Genomic DNA, 19,282 nt, shown 5'->3' on the forward strand with positions numbered 1-19,282 from the left:
GTTAGCCTCCCGCTGCCCATCTAAGGCGACAGGATTCATTATTTAAACCTAACACAGAACAGGCTTATGATTTGAGCTCGGATCTCACGGTATCCCAGTGACACATCAGCAGCCATGATGCAGATGTAGGCAGGAGAGCAGGCAGCCTGGAAAGTGCTCCTGGACAATCCTGTATTATCAGATCCACACAGAGAATACACTCAAACCCTTTATATCAAATAAGAGTAAATAATTATACCAATATAAACAGGGCCTCTGACCCTCTCATTTTATTAAAATGGCACGTAAATATTAAAACAGCATACTGATCACTTCATACGTCTGCGTGCCCCCAGGGGTGTGACCGAGGAGTGGCACGTGGGCTCCCACCATGAGGCTGCAGACTCATGCATTGAGCAATTCGTGTTCTTTATCGGTTTTCCCAACAGCGTCAGGATTTGATAATGGGTCGAGGTCGGCAAAGAGGCTGAACCAGGCAGTCAGGTCCGAGGCAGCCTTCACAGGCTCTGGAGAGAGAAGAGAAAACATGAATGCAGGCCCCTTCCAAACACCCACCTCTGCCATGCGGCATGCAGGTGGGTCCAAGCTCCTCTTGAAAAGGGAGGATGCTATGCTGCTCAGTCAGACAAATCCCACTACACTCTGCCTCTAAAACTAGTTAGGGAATTCCGTGTCTCCCTGTGGGCTGGCCGATAAACAATTCTAAACCACGGCCTAAAGCTCAGTGAAGAACGAGCCCAGTGTTAACCCACACCTGTACCCCGCTCCAGTGGACGGCACCGCCCACCAAGCTGCCCCAAACCTCAGACCGTGCTGCTTCAACACAAGCAGGAAATAACACTGTGATTTCAGAAATCAGACCGAATGGCTGAGAAAGCAAGTTGCCTTCCAGTGCCCACTGGAGGAATCTTTTCAAATCTGCTGGGTCAAGGGAAATACTGTGGCCACTCTTTTCAGGCTTCAAAGCAACAGGCCTAGAGGAGGGTTGGCACCTAAGGCCTGGCCACTCCTCTTTTCTCAGGGTCACTGCCTTCTTCCACCCTCTCCCGTCAGAGGAAGGAGGCCTTTGACATGCCCCCCTCCTCCTGCTGGGCTCTAAATCACCCCCACACCCCCCTTCCACTTCACCCTCACTAGAGCCTCCCCTTCAGCTGCTCTTTCTCTGAACCACCTGCCCTAACTTCCCGAATGACAACAATTAGAGAACCACATTCTTTTCCAGATGAGAATATTTGCCAATGAGTGCCTGATGCAAGTGATTTCTACATAAGCTGGGGGCTCTTCTCTATATAAATCATTCCACATGAGGATCGAAGTTCCACATGAGAATTGGCTTGGATGACCTAGGCTTTTTTCCCTTCCCCAACAGGTGGGAGTATCAAAAGCACAAAGAAAATGTCTGACAGGTTATCCTCCTTGCTGAGAGCAGCTAGGAACGTGCCTGCCATCTGGCTTAAAGCGTCTCGGAAAATGTTGGTGGGACACACTGCTAAGAGGTTATGCCAAGGTAATGGAAGAGTGGTGATGGAATTGTCCCACATCAACAGGCCTTTGGTCTTTTCATGAAAATGGCACTGAAATATTAAGATAATGTGCCAATCGTGGTATACTTCTGATTCCCGGTTTTTTTATATATAATCTCTCATAGATTACTTTATCATGAGAGAATCAATGCATCTTTTATAGACAAAATTACTGCAAGCAAGGCGAGTTGATAACGTGCAAGTTATTACTGTTTAACATTAATTGAATTCCATGGGCAATTAGCCTGCAGAACACTTGGCTTAGTTTGACATGATAAACTGAGACTTAAGAGATCTCAATATAGTTTGGTTGGGTCGTAGAGTGGGAACAACTTTTAAAAAAGGGAATAACTCATTTTTAGTCATGTAGGAGGCCATAACAGGAAACTATGGAGGAAGACTGATTTAAAGAGGATGAGCCTATTTCTAGTCTTGATAGGGAATATCAAGATATCTTAAAGATATCTCCAGCAAAAATACGCTACACCCACTCCCCCTTCCCCCTAACCTCCCAAAGATCTAGGGCAGCCCTCAGAGATAGCTATGGCCTTGCTAGGAGGAGTCAGGTGACTGTACTTTGGGGGCAGCCCTCACATTCCCTAGACCTCCACTGCTGGAGTTTGGGAAACCAGGTGCAACTGCGCAATACCTAAAAGAACATCATGGGAATGCTTCTGGATGATAAAGACACTACCTGTTACTTCCTGTGATCAACACGGGGAAAGTGGGTGATGACCAAAGGAAGAGAGAGGGAGCTGCAAATACAGAGATCTTCAGTAGAGCACATGTTCTCTTTGGGGGCCTATCTCAAAAAAGAACAGTCCCATGAGCTTGAAAGGCCCTCCCGTGACAACGAAGGAAAGCCAGCTCTCTCCAAGGAGCACTAATTAAATGCCTTGTTTGGTGGTGGCAATGGTATTTTCAGTTAAAGACAGCAGACCTCAGTGGTCTTTCCTACCTTGCTGTATCCACCCGATGTCGGGCAGCACCCAGTCACGTGGAGATGGGAATTTGATTCCTCCTCATTTGGTTTGATAAAGGGAATTATGAATTAGGACACTATGCCAGAAAAAGTCAGAATGCAAAACTCTCCACCCTTGTAGCCCCTGATTTGCACCCTTGGGTGCTCAAACAGAAATTAGTAAAGAAAGACAGAAAATAGGCCAATGGAAAGGAAGGCAACTGTCATTGCCAGGGAATAAAACACTGTATTACTTTTCATTGCAGGGCTGTTGTCATTTGGACTGCTTGCCTGTGGTGCTGGCCATGGAGTAGGAGGAGGACTGACATTGCTCTCTGACCAGCCTAATGTTCAAAACCAGAGGTGGTTAGGTCTAGGGAAGAGCAGACACACCACCCCGCCAGTTGCTGGGCGCACACACGGTCTCACCCACAGTGGCCTCCAAAGAAAGGGAAGAGGGTGGCGTGACAGGCCCTTCTGCCATAATCCTCATACCTGGGATAGGTTTTAGGGGACAGTAGATATGTATAATCATGCCCAATTCATAAGTATGGAAAATTAGGGAAAAGATTGGATTTTGAAAAAAGAAACCGTGAAATTGCTAAGGTTAAGACATTTTTTCTTTTAGCTCTATCCCCATTTTTCTTCTCAAAGAACATTATTTCATGGTCACACCAAAGATTATCCATAGCATTCCAAGGAAATTAAGTGCCTTGCCTTTCTGTCATAAATGGAGAAAGCTTAAAGAAGTGACCACCAGTAAATGTAGCAATATAACTAATAAACTGCAAGTCTTCTCTACTTTATTATGATCCAGCTCATTTATTCTCTATACAGCTAATTTAAATTGAGAAGTTTAGTTAATACACAGAAATAAGTGGTAGTCTAGTCCAAATGTATGAGGGGAAAGCAAGCCCCCCTTAACTTGATGCTTTATCTTACAGTGGCATTTAGCCTGTGAAACCCAACATTCTGTAACGTCCCTGCGTTCTGCCCGCCCCTCATGTGTACGTGGCATTTTGCATTCGGCAGTCCTGCTTTGGGGGAAGCAAGCCTCGTTTCCCAGGGCATTCACTATGTGTGCTAGATATTTGGGTATGGCTTACATTTAATTTAGAACTTTACCAAATACTTCTTTGCACGTCTGCTTTAATTCTTGGTGTAGAAGTCCTGTCTTCTCAGTGAGACAAGAAATTGTTTCTTCATTGTGCTCCAAAATACCTAATGCAGTATAGGAAAGGTGTTGTGGACTAAATCCATTCTTGATTCTCACTGTGGAACACAGGCCATCAGATGATGCACCACTGTTGGGTCCAGCATTGTTAAAACTGTATCCTTTTACTGGGATGCTCTGGTTATAGCATTTTCTTCAGAAAAGGTTTTGTCTCTGATAAGGCCCTCATGAGACAACATGTTTGGATGGCACAGTTCAGCTGGGCCAGTGAAACCAATTTCTGGAGCAAGAAAGTCACAGAGCTTATGCCAAAAAAATTACAGGATTTCATGCTATTCATTTCCCCTGCCATTATTCTAAGATGCGTAATAGGGGACTTAACTAGCAAATCTTACTATATTTATTAGTTTGCATTTTTGTGTCATCCCCTAGAGTTGTGAGCCTCCTGAAGGCAGGAATCACATATTCATCTTTACCATCCTTTAGTGCACCTTCTGGCACATGATGGCTGTTGAATTATGATAAACTCTTGGAGAATATTCTTAAACCATGAGAAGTACACTTACGAAGCATTATTTTAAGAGATGGCAAAACAATGCTTGGCACAGTAGATGTTATAATACTGGCTGAATTATTTTATTTTGGGCAAGTGGCATACAAAAAACTCTATGAAGACTAACCAATGACAAATGAAACAGGTGGCCTGCGATCTATCTATTGGATCTAAAACAATGCGAACATAGAGAGGGTTTTTTAAAGTATTACTATTCATTGGAAAGGTATTTGAATATGTCATTAACATAATTCATAAACAGTCAAAAGCACCAGATTCTGAAGGAGCTTTCTGGGATAATGGAAATGTTCTAATGCTGGACTACAGTGATTATTGCACAGTATAAATTTACCAGAAATCCCTGAATCACTTTTACAATGGCTGATTTTTATGGTATGTAAATTATAGTTCAAAAAAAGTTATAAAACTGACATATTTGTGTAATCCAGGAGTAACACAACCTCCCTAGTTCCTAGATAACTGGCCCATGAGCATTACTTCAAAGCACAAATCACATAAAACAGTGGTAAATGTGGGAAGTTAGAGCTGTGGATCCACAGTATGCCAAATAAAGCTGAAAGAGGTAGAATGTAACTGAGTAAATTTTACCCTTTTCCCTACAACCCTGTCCCCAACACCAAAGTAGTCAAGACCCATGGAACCTTTCCACCAACCCCTGCAAGCCTGACCTCAATCTCTCAGAGCAGTGGTTCCTAAATTGTGGTGCCCGCACCCGCAGCATGGGCACCACCTGTGAGCTGGCTAGAAATGCAAGTTCCCAGGGCCAAGCCTGACCCAGGGAATCAGAATCCCTAGGGGCAGAGCCCAGGAAACTGTTTTAACAACCCCCCAGTGATTGTTATGCAAGTGCAAGTTTGGGAAGCACTGTCATAAGTGGTCTCCAAGGAGGCTGCGAGGCTCATCATGTCCATCAGGATAAGGTCCAACACCTTGGCTGAGGCCAGAGCCAGACAAAGACAGAGGCCCTCCTAGGAAACAGAGGGGTCTGTCTCAAAACCCCACCTTCTCAGGTCCTGCAGTTTTAAGCCCTTCAGTCCCATGAAGCTCTCTGAGTTCAAGGAGGCCCACACTTCCAGATAGAATCTGAACTGACTCAGAGCAAAGCCAAATGAGATGTATAGAAGTCAACCCTCCCTGATCTCTGTATGCTATTTGATACAGTGGGAACTCAATGAGATAATTCTTCCCATTTCAAAAATATGCACAACATTCATTTTTTAAAATGGTTGCAGATAATGTTCGAAAAGCAAGGCAGGTTCAAAGCATTGTATTTTTCGGACTATAAAATGGAACACATTCCTAAAGGAGGCAGAAATAAATCCACATGTCAAAATGGAGCTCCCCTCACTTTACATAATGAGCATGTTCCCGAAAAGTTATAAATAAATAAAATGTCTGTATATCAAGCCATATTTTAAAAGTACCAGAAATATAAATCATATTTCAAGCCCATCACTTCAAGGATTATAATGGCATATTCCTTTATAAAGACAATAAATGGCTTCTAATTGGATTCATTTGTAACTATGGATGATTTAATTTAATTTAATTGCTCGCCTAAACACTCATGAACCATACAAGTAACATCTAGAATCTATGGATTTGAGGGCTTCTCTGCAGCAGAGGACATGAAGAATGATGAATCCGAAGATACGCCCTCTTTGGGGACTAAGATAATGGGGACAGCATACCTCAGAATTTTCACAAAGACACAGGGTATCATTATTCCCTTGCCCCATAGTGAGAGGCAGAAACAACAGCTAGTTTGCCAAGTCACATTGCTTCCTTAGAACAGCTATTAAGTGTAAGTCTAACAATGGACTATATGTGCATGAGGGGAGAAAATGGTATGGCCGAGACACCAGCTAAGAGAAAAAGAAAAGAAAACACCAAGCTCAGCTGCAATGTCATCCTCACTCATATCACTTTGGGAATTATTTAGGGGAAGGGTGCAATGAGAGTAATTATGGATGGAATGCCAAGTCAGATTTCAAGTATCTTGGCTTCTGTCAGGAAAAAAATGCTATTTAAAGAGAACTTAGTGTAGCTAATATTCCTGTAATTGCCATCAACTGTTCTCTAGTTGGTGTTAGTTGGCTGAGGTGTTTTTAACATGAAGGTGTGGCTAGAAAGATGTCTCCCCATCTTTGAGTAATTGTGTCAGGAGAGGGTGGTGAAGGGTGGGGGCTGCAGAGCAAGCGCGGAGAGCTCTGTGAACAAAATGATGATTCTAGCTCACAGATCCTTTGATATGTCAACTGTGCTACCCATTTGCAGGAAACACATATAAAATTTTATTGGAGCAATCCTGCCCCCTTTACTTACATAAGGGAAAATATAAATCAGCCAGAAATAACACTGGCCAGCTAGAGCAGTTAAGTGAAGCCAAAAAAAACACCATCCAGAGGAGCACTTTACCATGAATGTAATTTAACTAGCTGGGAGAGCAAAAGCCCGGGCTGGGTTGATGATCACAGCCTGGGGACACTGAGTTGGGGTTGGCAGTGAAGGGGAAAGTGGGAACACCACAATCATGGTAGTCAAGTACCACCCTGCCATCCACATTTCCCTTTCTGGACCCCAATTTTCATATCTGCAAAGGGTGGATAAAAATTCCTGCCTCATTAGGTTGTTGCATGAATAAAATGGGATCTTGTAGGTGAAACCAGGGAGCACAGAGGCTAGAGAGCAGGCCACCAATAAATCTAAGCTGAATCTAAAGTTTAGTACAGCTCAGCAGACATGAGGAGCAACCCCTGAGATTAGTTTAGGATTGCTTTCTTTTCATCTACTGATACAATGTCTGTTGTTCTCTCTCTCCCTTCTTGTCATCCATCCATCCATCCATCCATCCATCCATCCATCCATCCATTCTTCCATCCATCCATCCATCTAGTCTTTTTTTGAACATCTATTGTATTCCAGGCACTCAGCCATGTTCTGGAAATATGACAGTGAGCAACATAAACATGGGCCCGGCCCATAACAACCAAAAGCAAGAGACAGAAAATTACACCAATCTTACAATGATGTGAGAGAAGAGGAATGAGTAAGTACTGGGTGTAAAGGGAATGGAGGCAGAAACACCTAACCCTGACTGCTGGCGGGGAGAGGGAGTCAAGAAGGCTCCCTGGATAAAATGACATTGAAGCTGAGAACCTGAAGGATGAGAACTTAACCAGGGAAAGCAAGCATCATGGGTCTGAGGCAGGAGACATGCTCTAAGGAGGAGAAAGAGCATGTGCCAGACTCACTCAAGTTCGATATGGCTAGAGTCCAACTTACTGACATAATACATGGGTCTCCGGCAAAACAAGGTTATTAAGTCATGCTAAGTAAAGGTGTGGGAAGTGTAGGCAGCAATGGGACTGGGGTCAGGTTCTAAAGGACCTTGTAAGCTAAGCTGAGGAGTTTAGAACTTAGGCAAATGGTGGATATAAAACTGCAACTACTTGGCAAGTCACAAGACCTATCTGGGATTTCCTGATTTCCTCATTTATAAAATGAGGGTGGAGTAGGTGATCATCAAGTCTCCTTCTATGGATTAATTGAGGCACTTAAATTCTGCACATACCCACGACCTGCAGATGCTCCTCAACAAGCTCCTTCTTTAATGGAACAAAAATTCTACTGGCTGATGCCGAGAGTGCCTACTCCGTGTTCAAACTCTAACTGCACCCCACAGTCCTCTCCAACTCATCTCAGATCAGTTATCTGGAAGCAAGTTAAGCCAGGAATGGCAAGAGGTGAGCTTAGTTTGAGGAAAGGTGAATTTGAGATAATGCAAGGTCTGACATTACATTAGCCTTAAATAGAAACCCACCCAGATGGCAATAGCACCTAGGCATGGTGTAAAACAAAAGAATATCCAGAAGGAACGCAGGGCTGTATGTTTGTGAGAATGTGGAACAAGACTCCTAACTTTGGTTTGCAGAATCCTAAATTAAAAGATGTCCTGGTGCATTTATTTTGAGCAGATGGTCGTCTTTTCAGTATCAGCATCTAATTCTAAATTAAATTTGGGGTATTGGTGGAGAATGGAGAAAAATGTCAAATGAGGTTTTTCAGCCTCACCTTGTCTCCCACCTTGGGCAACCCCTCTGGCCAGCTCTCTTTCTAGCCACCTTAAGAGGCCTCCAGAAGGTACGATTTTCTCATCACTGTATGACAGGAAACCCCAGCCCCTATCATGCTGGTAACTTCAGAAACTCTTAGAAATCCTACATAAAATCAACTCCTCTTTTATTTATTTATTTGTTAAGATTTTATTTATTTATTTGACAGAGAGAGTCACAGCGAGAGAGGGAACACAAGCAGGGGGAGTGGGGGAGGGAGAAGCAGGCTTCCCGCCAAGCAGGGAGCCCGATGCGGGGCTCAATCCAGGACCCTGGGATCATGACCTGAGCCGAAGGCAGACGCTTAACGACTGAGCCACCCAGGCGCCCCACAACTCCTCTTTTAAATGTTCAGCCCAACTTGATCCTAAATGTAAGTTGCTTTGTTTTGCTTTCCTAGAGCTTGAAGTTGGGGTGGGGGGAGGAGGAAAATATAATTGTTATCTTACTAAATCTCCCTTCCTTTCTATTCTCCCAGAGCATAGGGGAGCAGAGGGAGCAGAGTGGACAAAGGAGGGAGGGCAGCAGAAGAAAATGGGGAGACAGAGGAGGGGAGGAGATAGAAGAGGTAAAGGAGAAGTGTGGAGGGGAGAGGGGACGAAAATGCAGCCTGTGGAAGAGAGATGTTGCTGCAGCTGGAGCCTGGAGTGTTCCCCTCAGTTCTCTTGGCACTCTGACCTGGAGGATGCAGCCCCACCCGGACCTCACATAGAACTAGGACAATGGTGGTGAGACTGAGCAGGAATGCACTCCAGGGAAGATGTGGGTGGCTGCTAGCACAGGAGAAGATTCTGTAGACAATCTTGATTTCAGATTCCTTCTGGAACATCATTCAATTTTTGTGGTCGACAGGGACCCTGCCTCCCTACACCTACATTCCTCCTCCATGGCAACCGCCTGTCCTTGGTCTCTGTGTGTGTCCAGGACACCCAGGGCCAGACTAATCACGACAAGTCCTGCTCCTCTGGGAGCATCCAAGGAGAGGCCTGAAGGAACCCACAGAGGAATCACATTTACCATCAGAGACTTGGTGCAGAGAGGCAACAGAATGGTGAAAGGCACAGGCTCCAGAGTCAGATGGCTTGGGTTCACAGTCTGTCTGCCTCCTACCAGATGTATGATCTCAGGCAAATTACCTAGCTCCTCTGTTCCTCAGTTTCCTGAGCCCTAACAAGGAAATGATGATAGTACCTGCCTGGGAAGGGTGTGGTGAGGATTAGGTAAGTTAACTCTGTGACTGCTGGTTTCACTAAACCAACATGCCAGAGAGCCTTTCTACTCCATGCTGTGTTTGAAAACTTATTTGTTTCCGTTGTTTATTTAATTTGGTTTTTGAGCTGATCTGGATAATCAGGGGAAGCAGTTTCAATACGAGGTATCAGAAGTTTAAGTTAGATGCTTTTGTAATTCATGTATATAGATGGACTTTATCTAGAACATGGAAGTAATAAAAAAAATCTAGAGCCAATACTCATCTTTTCCTCTTTTTTAGGCAGGTGGGGAAAGTCCTGGCAAAAGCACAGAATGTGGTTGTAACTGGGTAATATGATCGGTCATCGAAGCAGGGTAACTGTTCTTTATTTGTACCACATCTGTTTTGAAGGTTCCCTGCATCAGGACAGCATCAGGGCTAGAATTGTGGGAGCACCTGTTGGGAATCCATAGGTGTGGTAGAAGCTAAATGGGCTTCCTCTTTCAAACACTTAGGTGCCACTTTTTTTTTTTTCTGTCATTTTGAGTCCCATAGACATTCAATTTGTGGCTGTTGGCATGCAAAGGAAACATGGTAACTCAGAGGATAAAAAACAACTCCTTTAACACTGGTCTTCATAGAATACCAGCAGAGAAAAAGAAACTTTTAGCAGCCAGGACAATCCTTTTAAATGGTAAATCAGATCATGTCCATCATCAGTCTAAGACACTGTGATGGTTCCCAACTTAGCTTGGACCCCCAAAAAAGGCTATGTGGCCCTGTATGGCCAAGCCTCTGCCTCCCTGCCTCACTCCAACAACAGAGCTCTTCTTGCAGACCCCTGACCACACCAAGCATGTGCTGCCTTAGGCACTGACCGGCATTGTGTTCCCCTTGTCCCCATCTCCCCATGGCCGATTCCCTCACCTCCTGCAAGTCTGCTCAGATCTCATCTTCTCTATAAGAATCCTATTTAGTTCTACAGACTGACCTGCCTTGCCATCCACCCAGCACTCTCTATCTCCTGGTTCTATTTTTCCTTTTCTCCATAATACGGATCACTTTCTAACCTAGTCTGTGATTTTTTTTCTTTATGATGTTTATTGTTCATTACCTCCTCTTCATGAGAATGTGAGTTCCAGGAAGGCAGAAGCCTTTTCTGTTATATTCTCAAATGAATCTCCAGTGCCTGGCACAGAGAAGGACCCAATAAATCTCTGTTGAATCAATGAGAAACTTGCTAAGGAGCTAGGAGTAGGGTGGCAACCTTATGTGAGATTTTGGTACCTTGAGAAATAAATGGGCTCCCTTGGTCTCCCAGTACAAGAATACCTCTTTCTACAACAAGCTTACATTTCTCACTGTCAGATCACCTCCCTCCTTAGACCCAAGCATTCTCCAGTGCCGTTTCCTTGGACTTGGGACAAGGCTAAAGTGTGAAGTCCACAGCCACGGCTCCTGTCATAACTCTCAGGCATAGTTCGGGGCCATGGGCCCTGAGCTGAGATCTCACTCTGCCTGCTCAGGAAGAGGGCATGGAGCTCTGACTTCTCAGCTGTCAGTGGGGGCTACTCACAAGTGAGTGACACGCAGCCACCCCAGCTAAGGGGGAGCACTGCCACCACGGTCCCTGTGGGCCTTCACAGCTGGGGGCCTGAGTGGGGTTCATCCTGTAGCACAGCTGGAGAGTCTCCAGCAGCCCCCAGATCTGAGTAGTGGATCCTGGCTCTGGCCTTCCAGCTCTCCCACGGCTTGTCAGCACCTCTACCACAGGTGGGCGGGGGTGAAACTCAAGTCACCGGCAGCCTGGCTCATCTGGAGCCCCACGAAAGAGATGGCGAAACCCAGGGCTGAGACTGGGGGTGAAGTATTTTTGGATTCCATTCATCCCTCCTATCTCTAACTCCGTTACCGAAAATAAACGACATAGCTACAAAATGAGACTCACAGAAGATGATAAAAGGAACGGTGTATTTTGTAAAAAAAAAAAAGAGGGAAGACCTTTTTTTTTTTTGGTCTTGCCCACCAACTCTTGCTGTGTCCATGATCTCATCTCCAAAGACCTGAGGTTTTTTTTTTAATAGCTCATAATTACTTAATCATTCCAGCTCTGCTGTTTGTTCTCAGCTTTAAGTACCAGATAAACACTTATTAAGGAGATAGCCCACATTCATGGAAAAACCAAAACAATTTGAAAATTTCTTAATAGTGATTCCTGTCTTACAATTAAGGTGACATGAAAGAAGGAAAAAGGTGTTGAAATACTAGAAAATAGTTTCCTTCCCAAGGTCTATTTAGAAACTCAAACTAAAATTTCAATTTCAATCTGAGTTTGAGTTCTCTACTCTAAATCAAGGTGCTCCCCAGGCCGGTAGTTCTCAACCAGCGTGCCTTGCACCCTGACCAGTGTTGCCGGCCACAGATGATCAGTGTGGCAACTGCATTTCTGTGGTGGCCAAGACGCATGGGGCTGTTGGGTCACGTGTTTCAGAAACAACAGGAACAGCTGAGCTGAGAGCATCCTCAGGGCAGGGATGGGCCAGGAAGGAGAGACAGCAAGAAGCAAGATAAAATCCAATGTGAGAAGAGTTAAGAAGCCCAGTGGGATGTTACTTGGCACCAGAAACATGGCACGACTATAGCCATGTGGAGATCTGTCCAGGCAGGAATGGCTAAGCCAACTGGTCCATGACTGTGAAGACAATCTAATCCTCTAAAGTATGCCGGGCAAAAGCCTACGATCAGAGCAAGATAGTAAGATTGAGGGCCACCTCTCTAACCTTTTATTAAAAGGAAATGTGAACATGAGGAGAAAATGATGAGAAGTAAGAGATCTTAAACCCTGCAACATATCTTAAAGCTGGAATATGATTCTGAGATTTCAACTAAAAAGTCACTGGATATAAAAGAAAAATACAAAGATGAAAAAACAGCCACAAAAAGACACTAGATATAAAATAAAAATCAGGAAACATTAAAAAAAGACAAGGAAGGAAGAGGCTTTTGAATTAAAAATAAAGAACAAACAAACCAAAAAAACCCCTATTTCAATCCCCATGGTACATACCTTGTAGTGAGGCCTGTAAGTCTTTCATGTTTTGGTCTAAAAGCTGTGAAGGAAGGAATCCTGAGCCTGTCTGGGGCCTGGGGTCTGGCTCTCCTGGGGCCACAGCAGGCGCTGGCTCCTTCAGCCGGTCGTCTCCAAACACAGCAGCCCACTCCTTGCTGAACTCCCCCTCGTCCAAGGAGGAAGCATTGAAGATCTCACTCAACAGCAGCAGGTCATCCTTGTCAGCACCTTCAGGTTCTGGGGTCCCTGCCGTTGGGCCCAGGCAAGCTGAACAAAGTAACAGAACACAAAACGCATCACCACCCAGGGCCCAAGCCCTTGGGAGTAAATGTAGTGGGGGCTGGGATGGAACAGACTGGGTGATGGCTAGATTTAAGAAAAGGTTTATCAAACTATAAATTATTCTCATTATAGCCTCTCTTAAGACATTTCAGAATTCAGGGCACCTGGTGGCTCAGCTGTTAAGCATCTGCCTTCAGCTCAGATCATGGTCCCAGGGCCCTGGGATCGAGCCTTGCATCGGGCTCCCTGCTCCGCAGGAGGACCACTTCTCCCTCTCCCACTCCCCCTGCTTGTGTTCCCTCTCTCACTGTGTCTCTCTCTGTCAAATAAATAAATAAAATCTTTAAAAAAATTTTTTTTTCAGAATTCAATTTCTAGTCCCATGGTCCCTCATCCCCGTTCCTCCAAAGCAAGTTCCATTTCCGAGCATCATTAGAATTGTACTGAACCAGTTTCCACCAAAACTCAAGGGTTTTGTTTTTTTTTTTTCTTAATGTAAAAGCAAATTTACCACCCAAACATTTCTCAGACAGGAAGCAAAGCCAGGATTGAAGGCAGGTGAGAGATATTAGTTCCTTGTTTGCATAGCTTCCTGAATCTTCTCACACAACAAGCCCTAAATCCGCAGCCAACACACCATGTGGGAGCCTGCCCTGTCATCCAGGATGGGGAGAGGACTCTTGCCACACGCTGGGCAGGAGCGGAGGATGTCAGGACACCCAACGATGACCAAGGGAGGCCTCTGGCTTCCCTTTGCTGCAACCGACTGCAACCCAACCACAAGTCCTTGCCAAAGCACAGGAAAAGTGGGTCTGGTTTGCTTGTAGGCAGCAGTGAAAGAATGACTGGAAAACAGGGCAAATAACGGATCCGCCCAGAGAAGGCCAGAGACGCAGCCCTGGAGCGCTGGAATGAGCTCGCGACCAGAGGGGAAGCCCTGAGACCATTGTGACTACAGCAAGACCCTTAGCTCTTCCGGGCCTCTGCTTTTTCACCTGTAAAATTATAATATGAATAATGCCCACCTCAAAGCACTGTCAAGAAGACCAAAAGAAATGGACCTTTAAATCTCATTGCTTATCCAAAAGGGAGACTTTAAAGAAGAGATCCATTCTTGCAATATGAACACTGACAAAATACTGAACAGGGAATATAAGTAGTATGGGGGCATTGCTAACCAGGAAAACTACAACAAGACTTTGCATTGGGTTTTCCACCTATTTTGAACATCAAGAATGGATGGTCTTATTAACTGTGGCTTTGCTATGGTATCTAATAGCCACATGGAAACTGCAAACATTGTTGTAAGTCACGAAGAGAAGGAATAATCATGATTTTCTCTGAGCTATACTGCAATTCTGATACTGTCATATTAAGTGAGATTAACAGGTTTTCCTCAAATATGAGATAATTAGTAAGTGACGGCTTTTTTTTTTTTTTTTTTTTTTTAAGGAATACAGCTTATCTGTCAGCTTTACTGGATCTATTTTCAACCACACTTAATACAACGGGCTTCTGATTGAGAGGATTTTTGATGTGCTAGGCAGACTAGCTATACACCCAGGAAGGGAGGAGTCCAGACACTCTCCTATCACTCTGGTTTAAAAATAGCGGCAAAATATCACTTCAATTGGACAAATGTCTAATTTAAGAACTCTTATTGTTTGTGTTATCGCAGAAATTTGCACTGAGACACAGCTTGTAAGGTGGGGTGCTGAGGAGATGAGGGAAACGGCATTTTAGAAAACAGGCTTTTGAGAGAGTTCTGCAGTAGGAGGGTAGGCAGCCAGGACCCACCTTGGCCTGTGTGTGGTGGAAGGGCAGGTGGGTAGGGTAGGACAGCCCATATATGTGAATGCAGGCAGGAAGCGTGGCTGTGTCCCTCAACGTATTAACTTCACAAATCTCTGTACTTTCTACTTTCAGTTGGGACTGGAATACCCAAACCTTCTCTCGTGGTTTACTATCTGGCCTGACTGAAATCAGATGATTGCTGAATCAAACCTGTTTTATTGGAACCAATTCAAATCAAAGAGTAGACTCTAGAGGAAGGGATGACTTTAGATGAGCACTGAAAATTATGTGCAGTCTTCCTGAAGTCACTTTACAGCCCAGTGCTAAGTCAAACCCTGGGAGAGGCTTCCCTGCTTTCATCAAGATGTCAATCCAGGGAAGATCATGACTAACATCAGCAAGAATAAATAATGAACTTTAAGCTTTCCCCAAACAATCAGAAACTGCAAAAGCTCTATCTTTGTTTTTACTGTTTAGGTTGTGTGCAAGGGTATTGAGTGGATTTCTGTGGGTTTTGTTAACTTAGCATCCCTTCCCTCCTCCTCTTCAGTTTTCCCTTTTGGGAAACACCTTCTCCACAGGATCCTGTGGAGACACCATGTCCAGTGCCTCTAGGTTGGCCAGTGTCCTTCATTTCTCAGGCCATGGTGACTGGCTCAGCGATGGGCACATGCCAGAGGCTTCCCTGAGTTTGCTATATGGAAGGTGGAAGGAGAAGGGTCTCTCATTCAGATTGCAAGTTCTAAAGATGCAGTTTTGAGGCTCTCAGGGATGATGGAGAAGAACACAGGGCAAACCAGCATCAAGAGTCGGAAAGAAAATCCTGACAACACTGTCTAAGCCCTGGTCCCAGTTCTGCTTGAAGCCAATCCATCACTGTATGTCCCCAGTTTCATGGACCAATTCCCAATACAGTCTTTTCTTTTTAATTTGAAAGCTAAACTACTTAGAGAAGGGTTTCTGTTACTTCCAACCAAAAGATTCCTGACTAATGTTGTATCCTGTCAAACTCAACTTTACTGACAGAAATGAGAAAAGGACCCTCAGTGAGGATGATATTGTCTAGAGCTAGTTCTGAATAGAGATTTAGTTGGAGGTCGACACTGAAATTGGCCTATTAGTGTCCTGGTTATTTAACTGTTCAAGTGGGCTGCACAGCGGACATTTTCTCTAAGAGAACTTATTACTTCCCTAAAAGCAATGAAACTGGTACTGACTTGAACCAGAAAACAGGGAAGCCCAATTATTGCCCTGATAATTAAGATGCTTGAAATTACCATACATAACTTGTAAGAAAAACTTAATTACAAGTAAAAAAGGACAGGTTCAGGTCTGTAACCAGACATGTCAAGACTTGAAAAATAACACTAGTCAGTTGGCTCTTAAGAATCAAGCTATCATTTTCTTTGGGAATAATTCAACTCAACTGTAAGAAAACGGGATACACACACACAGAATAAGCTCTTTGAGAGAAGCCCGGGTAAGGGCTGTACGGGTGGTGTCAGGGCTTCTACCAGGGAGCTGAGCAAGTATTGCTCCTGGGTTATGGCGACCCATCCTTGAAGGGTGAACCAGCGTTCCTAGCTCTCAGGTGCCAAACCCAGAGATACCACTCCAAGCTCCCTTCATGCTCTTGCAGGATCCTGAGTCTCCATGTTCACTATCACATCAGATAACACAACTCCAGACATTACTACAGAAACAGAGGCCAACAGGGACACCTGGGTGGCTCAGTCGGTTAAGCGACTGCCTTTGGCTCAGATCATGATCCCAGGGTCCTGGGATCGAGTCCCACATCGGGCTCCTTGCTCAGCGGGGAGCCTGCTTCTCCCTCTCCCTCTGCCTGCCACTCTCCCTGCTTGTGCTCTCTCTCTCTGACAAATAAATAAAGTCTTAAAAAAAAAACAAAACTGTACGCTCTCCCCTCCTGCTGGAGCCTGCTCTGCCCCCACCGGGATTCAGCTCCAGCGTTTCTAGTCTTTCTCTCTCCAAAGCTTCCTCTCCTGACCTCAGAAGACGTGTGCACGTACCAACAACGGCCAATCTTGTGATTCCTGTCTCCCCCAGCACCCCATCCCACCCCCCAATGTTGCCTCTCTGGTTTCTCCTTCTACAGCCACATACTCTGCTTTGTCAACCACTCTTGTTTTGGTGGCCTGCCGTCAAGTTCCTACCCCCACTCTACACTGAAGTGGCCCTCCGGAAGGTTACTGGTGAGATCCTCATGGCCGATTCCAATCCCCTTTTCTCTGGCCTCAACCCCTGTGGCACTTTGCCCCGTTGCCCACCCTGGAAATGCTGTCATCTCCTGGGGTCTCCATGAAGTGGCTCTTTTGAATGTCCTTCCATCTCTTTGACAATACTCTCCCTGCTGCCTCTTCCTACTCTAGTTACCCTAAAGTCTCCTCCTAAGTTATATCTCCCTTTCCTGCATTATCTACAGAACATTTTATCTAGTCTCATGGTTCCAATCTCACCTGGGAAGATTCTCAAATCTCCATCTCCAATTCCACATTTTCTTGACCTCTGATGACAAACTCCTGACTCGAGGGTCCTTTGGGGTCTGCCCATTGGCAAGCCTGCTGGCACTCCATAAAAGACACCCTCTCGCTGTATACCTTTGCTCAGTTCAGCTGTGAGATTATTACTTTCTTACTTGAAAACCTTCAACGGCTCCCCTGTAACACTCCTTATAGTGGTATTCAGGACCTCTGTGGTCCAGCTCTAATGCAGCCCTTCCAGCAACTCCTTCAGGGAAGCCTACAGTTCGGCAAAACTCTGCCACATCTGCCATTTTTCAATTGTGCTTTCCTGCCTTCCTGTCTGGGAACCTGCTCTTTTTGTCCCAGTGAGATGCCTAGAGAGAAGAATCATACTTAATTGAAAGGGATCTTAGAGAGTATCCCCTGTAACTCACTTTGCCGATAAGGAAAAAGACATCCAGGTTAGATGACCTGCCCAAGGTCATATAACTTATTAGTTACAGATTATCTGGCTGGGGCCCCCTGGCTATAGGTGAAGATGTTTTCTTAGTGCCATACACTGCTTTTACCTCACAGCCTGTTCAAGATGTCATATATAAATGAATATTCAAGCTTTTGTAAAGTTTGGAGGGTTTCTAAGGTCAGATGGCTGCACTGAGAGCCAGGCAGAGCTCTCAGCTGCAGGCAGAATGGCAGAATGGCCGAGATGGCAGACCTACTCGGCATGTTTGCCTCACACTGCCCAAGGGTTCAAAAATAAAAATCCTATGCTCCTGGGAAAATATTCTCCAGGAAAACGGATTCTGAGCCAATGCACTCTGATTCTGACCCAGCGAGTTTTCAGAGTGAAAACTGACATACAGAGGAAGCTCTCTTAAGTTCAGAGAGGGTGTACAGAGGGTGGGTGACAGAAAGTAAATGTGGGAAACTGGTGACAGCCCACTCAGGTTATATTTTTGAAATCATACTGAGTTTCATGACCTCAGCATGAATTAGGAACCCAAAAGATGGAAACATAGCTACATAGACCAAAAATGAGAGCACAGGAAAACAACGAGGTAAATGTCACATAAGTTACCTTCATCTGTGTGTGAAACAGGAAGACTGTTTCTCTGGTTTTCTCCCTGGTCCCCACTCTCAGCATTATGACTAATGTAAAGGCTGCACACTTGTAATACACATGAAAACCCCAACAACCAACACAGACCTCACACCACCCAACAGAGAGTATGGGGGAGAAAGATGGGGTGGGAAACCACCGTACAAAAATGTCTAACGAGAAAAGTATTCGCCCTTATAAAAGGCTCTGGTAACAAATTGTACTTGTTCGGAATCCAAGAATACTGCTTCTAAAAACTCCCTTTTGGTGAAAAAAGACACAGCTAATAATAATAATAGATGGGGGAAAATCCATCTCTACCCACCCTCTGGGATATACACGTGCACACGCCCTCCAAAAAAAACAAAAACAAAAACCCTAACAGTGCTAGTTCCTGAGTAGGCATTCAAAAAATATTTCTTGATGGTCCCCAGCCTTGGTCCTCCATTTCAGCATGAGATCTCAACAAGCAAGCAATCTTACTGGAAAACTTGACACCTGAGCAGTAGGAGTAACTCTATATAGAACACTACTGACTCCATGGTGATCAAGTAAGAACAGTAGACTGTTTGGTTTTAAAAGTGCACCATTATTTTATGAAAGGACCAGAGCCAGCAGTCCATCCTCAGATGCTGAGGGAGACAGGGAGAAGGAAAAGTTGATGAGAAAAGATAACAAGCTTAGTCTTTGCCTCACTACATGTGAGAAAGCAATCAGATCCCTAGTCAGCTCTATATGGAGAACAGCAAGAGATAGTTCTGAACATCTTGGGAGAAACCAGTCACGGGGACATAAGCCTGTATTATTGCTAAGGGCTAAAGATCTGCACCCAGACCTAAGCGAGCTACTGAATGACCCTCTTTGTTGTTCTGATGCTTGGCCAGAACAAGTTTGAAAGTAGTAACCAAGGAAATGGCAGGAAACAAAACATTTTAATTGTAATGTGTAACAATTACAATTCTTTTTTTTTTTTAAGATTTTATTTATTTGCGAGAGAGAGAATGAGAGACAAAAG

At 44.6% G+C, this 19,282-nt stretch overlaps 1 protein-coding gene across 5 annotated transcripts in view; it reads right to left on the reverse strand.

The window, feature by feature from the left end:
• Positions 1–258: 258 nt before the first annotated feature.
• ICA1 (islet cell autoantigen 1) overlaps positions 259–19,282 on the reverse strand; it is a 135,223-nt gene continuing 116,199 nt past the window's right edge. For all 5 annotated transcript variants that reach the window (XM_021689561.2, XM_044919901.1, XM_044919900.1 and 2 more), the window contains 2 exons: positions 12,607–12,876; positions 259–506 (listed from right to left, as the gene is read on the reverse strand). In XM_021689561.2, the coding sequence (XP_021545236.1) occupies positions 385–506; positions 12,607–12,876 (392 nt within the window). In that variant the 3' untranslated portion in view covers positions 259–384. The remainder of the gene's footprint in view (positions 507–12,606; positions 12,877–19,282) is intronic.

This window comes from Neomonachus schauinslandi, chromosome 12 (assembly GCF_002201575.2).
Source record: "Neomonachus schauinslandi chromosome 12, ASM220157v2, whole genome shotgun sequence".
Taxonomy (NCBI): Eukaryota; Metazoa; Chordata; class Mammalia; order Carnivora; family Phocidae; genus Neomonachus; species Neomonachus schauinslandi.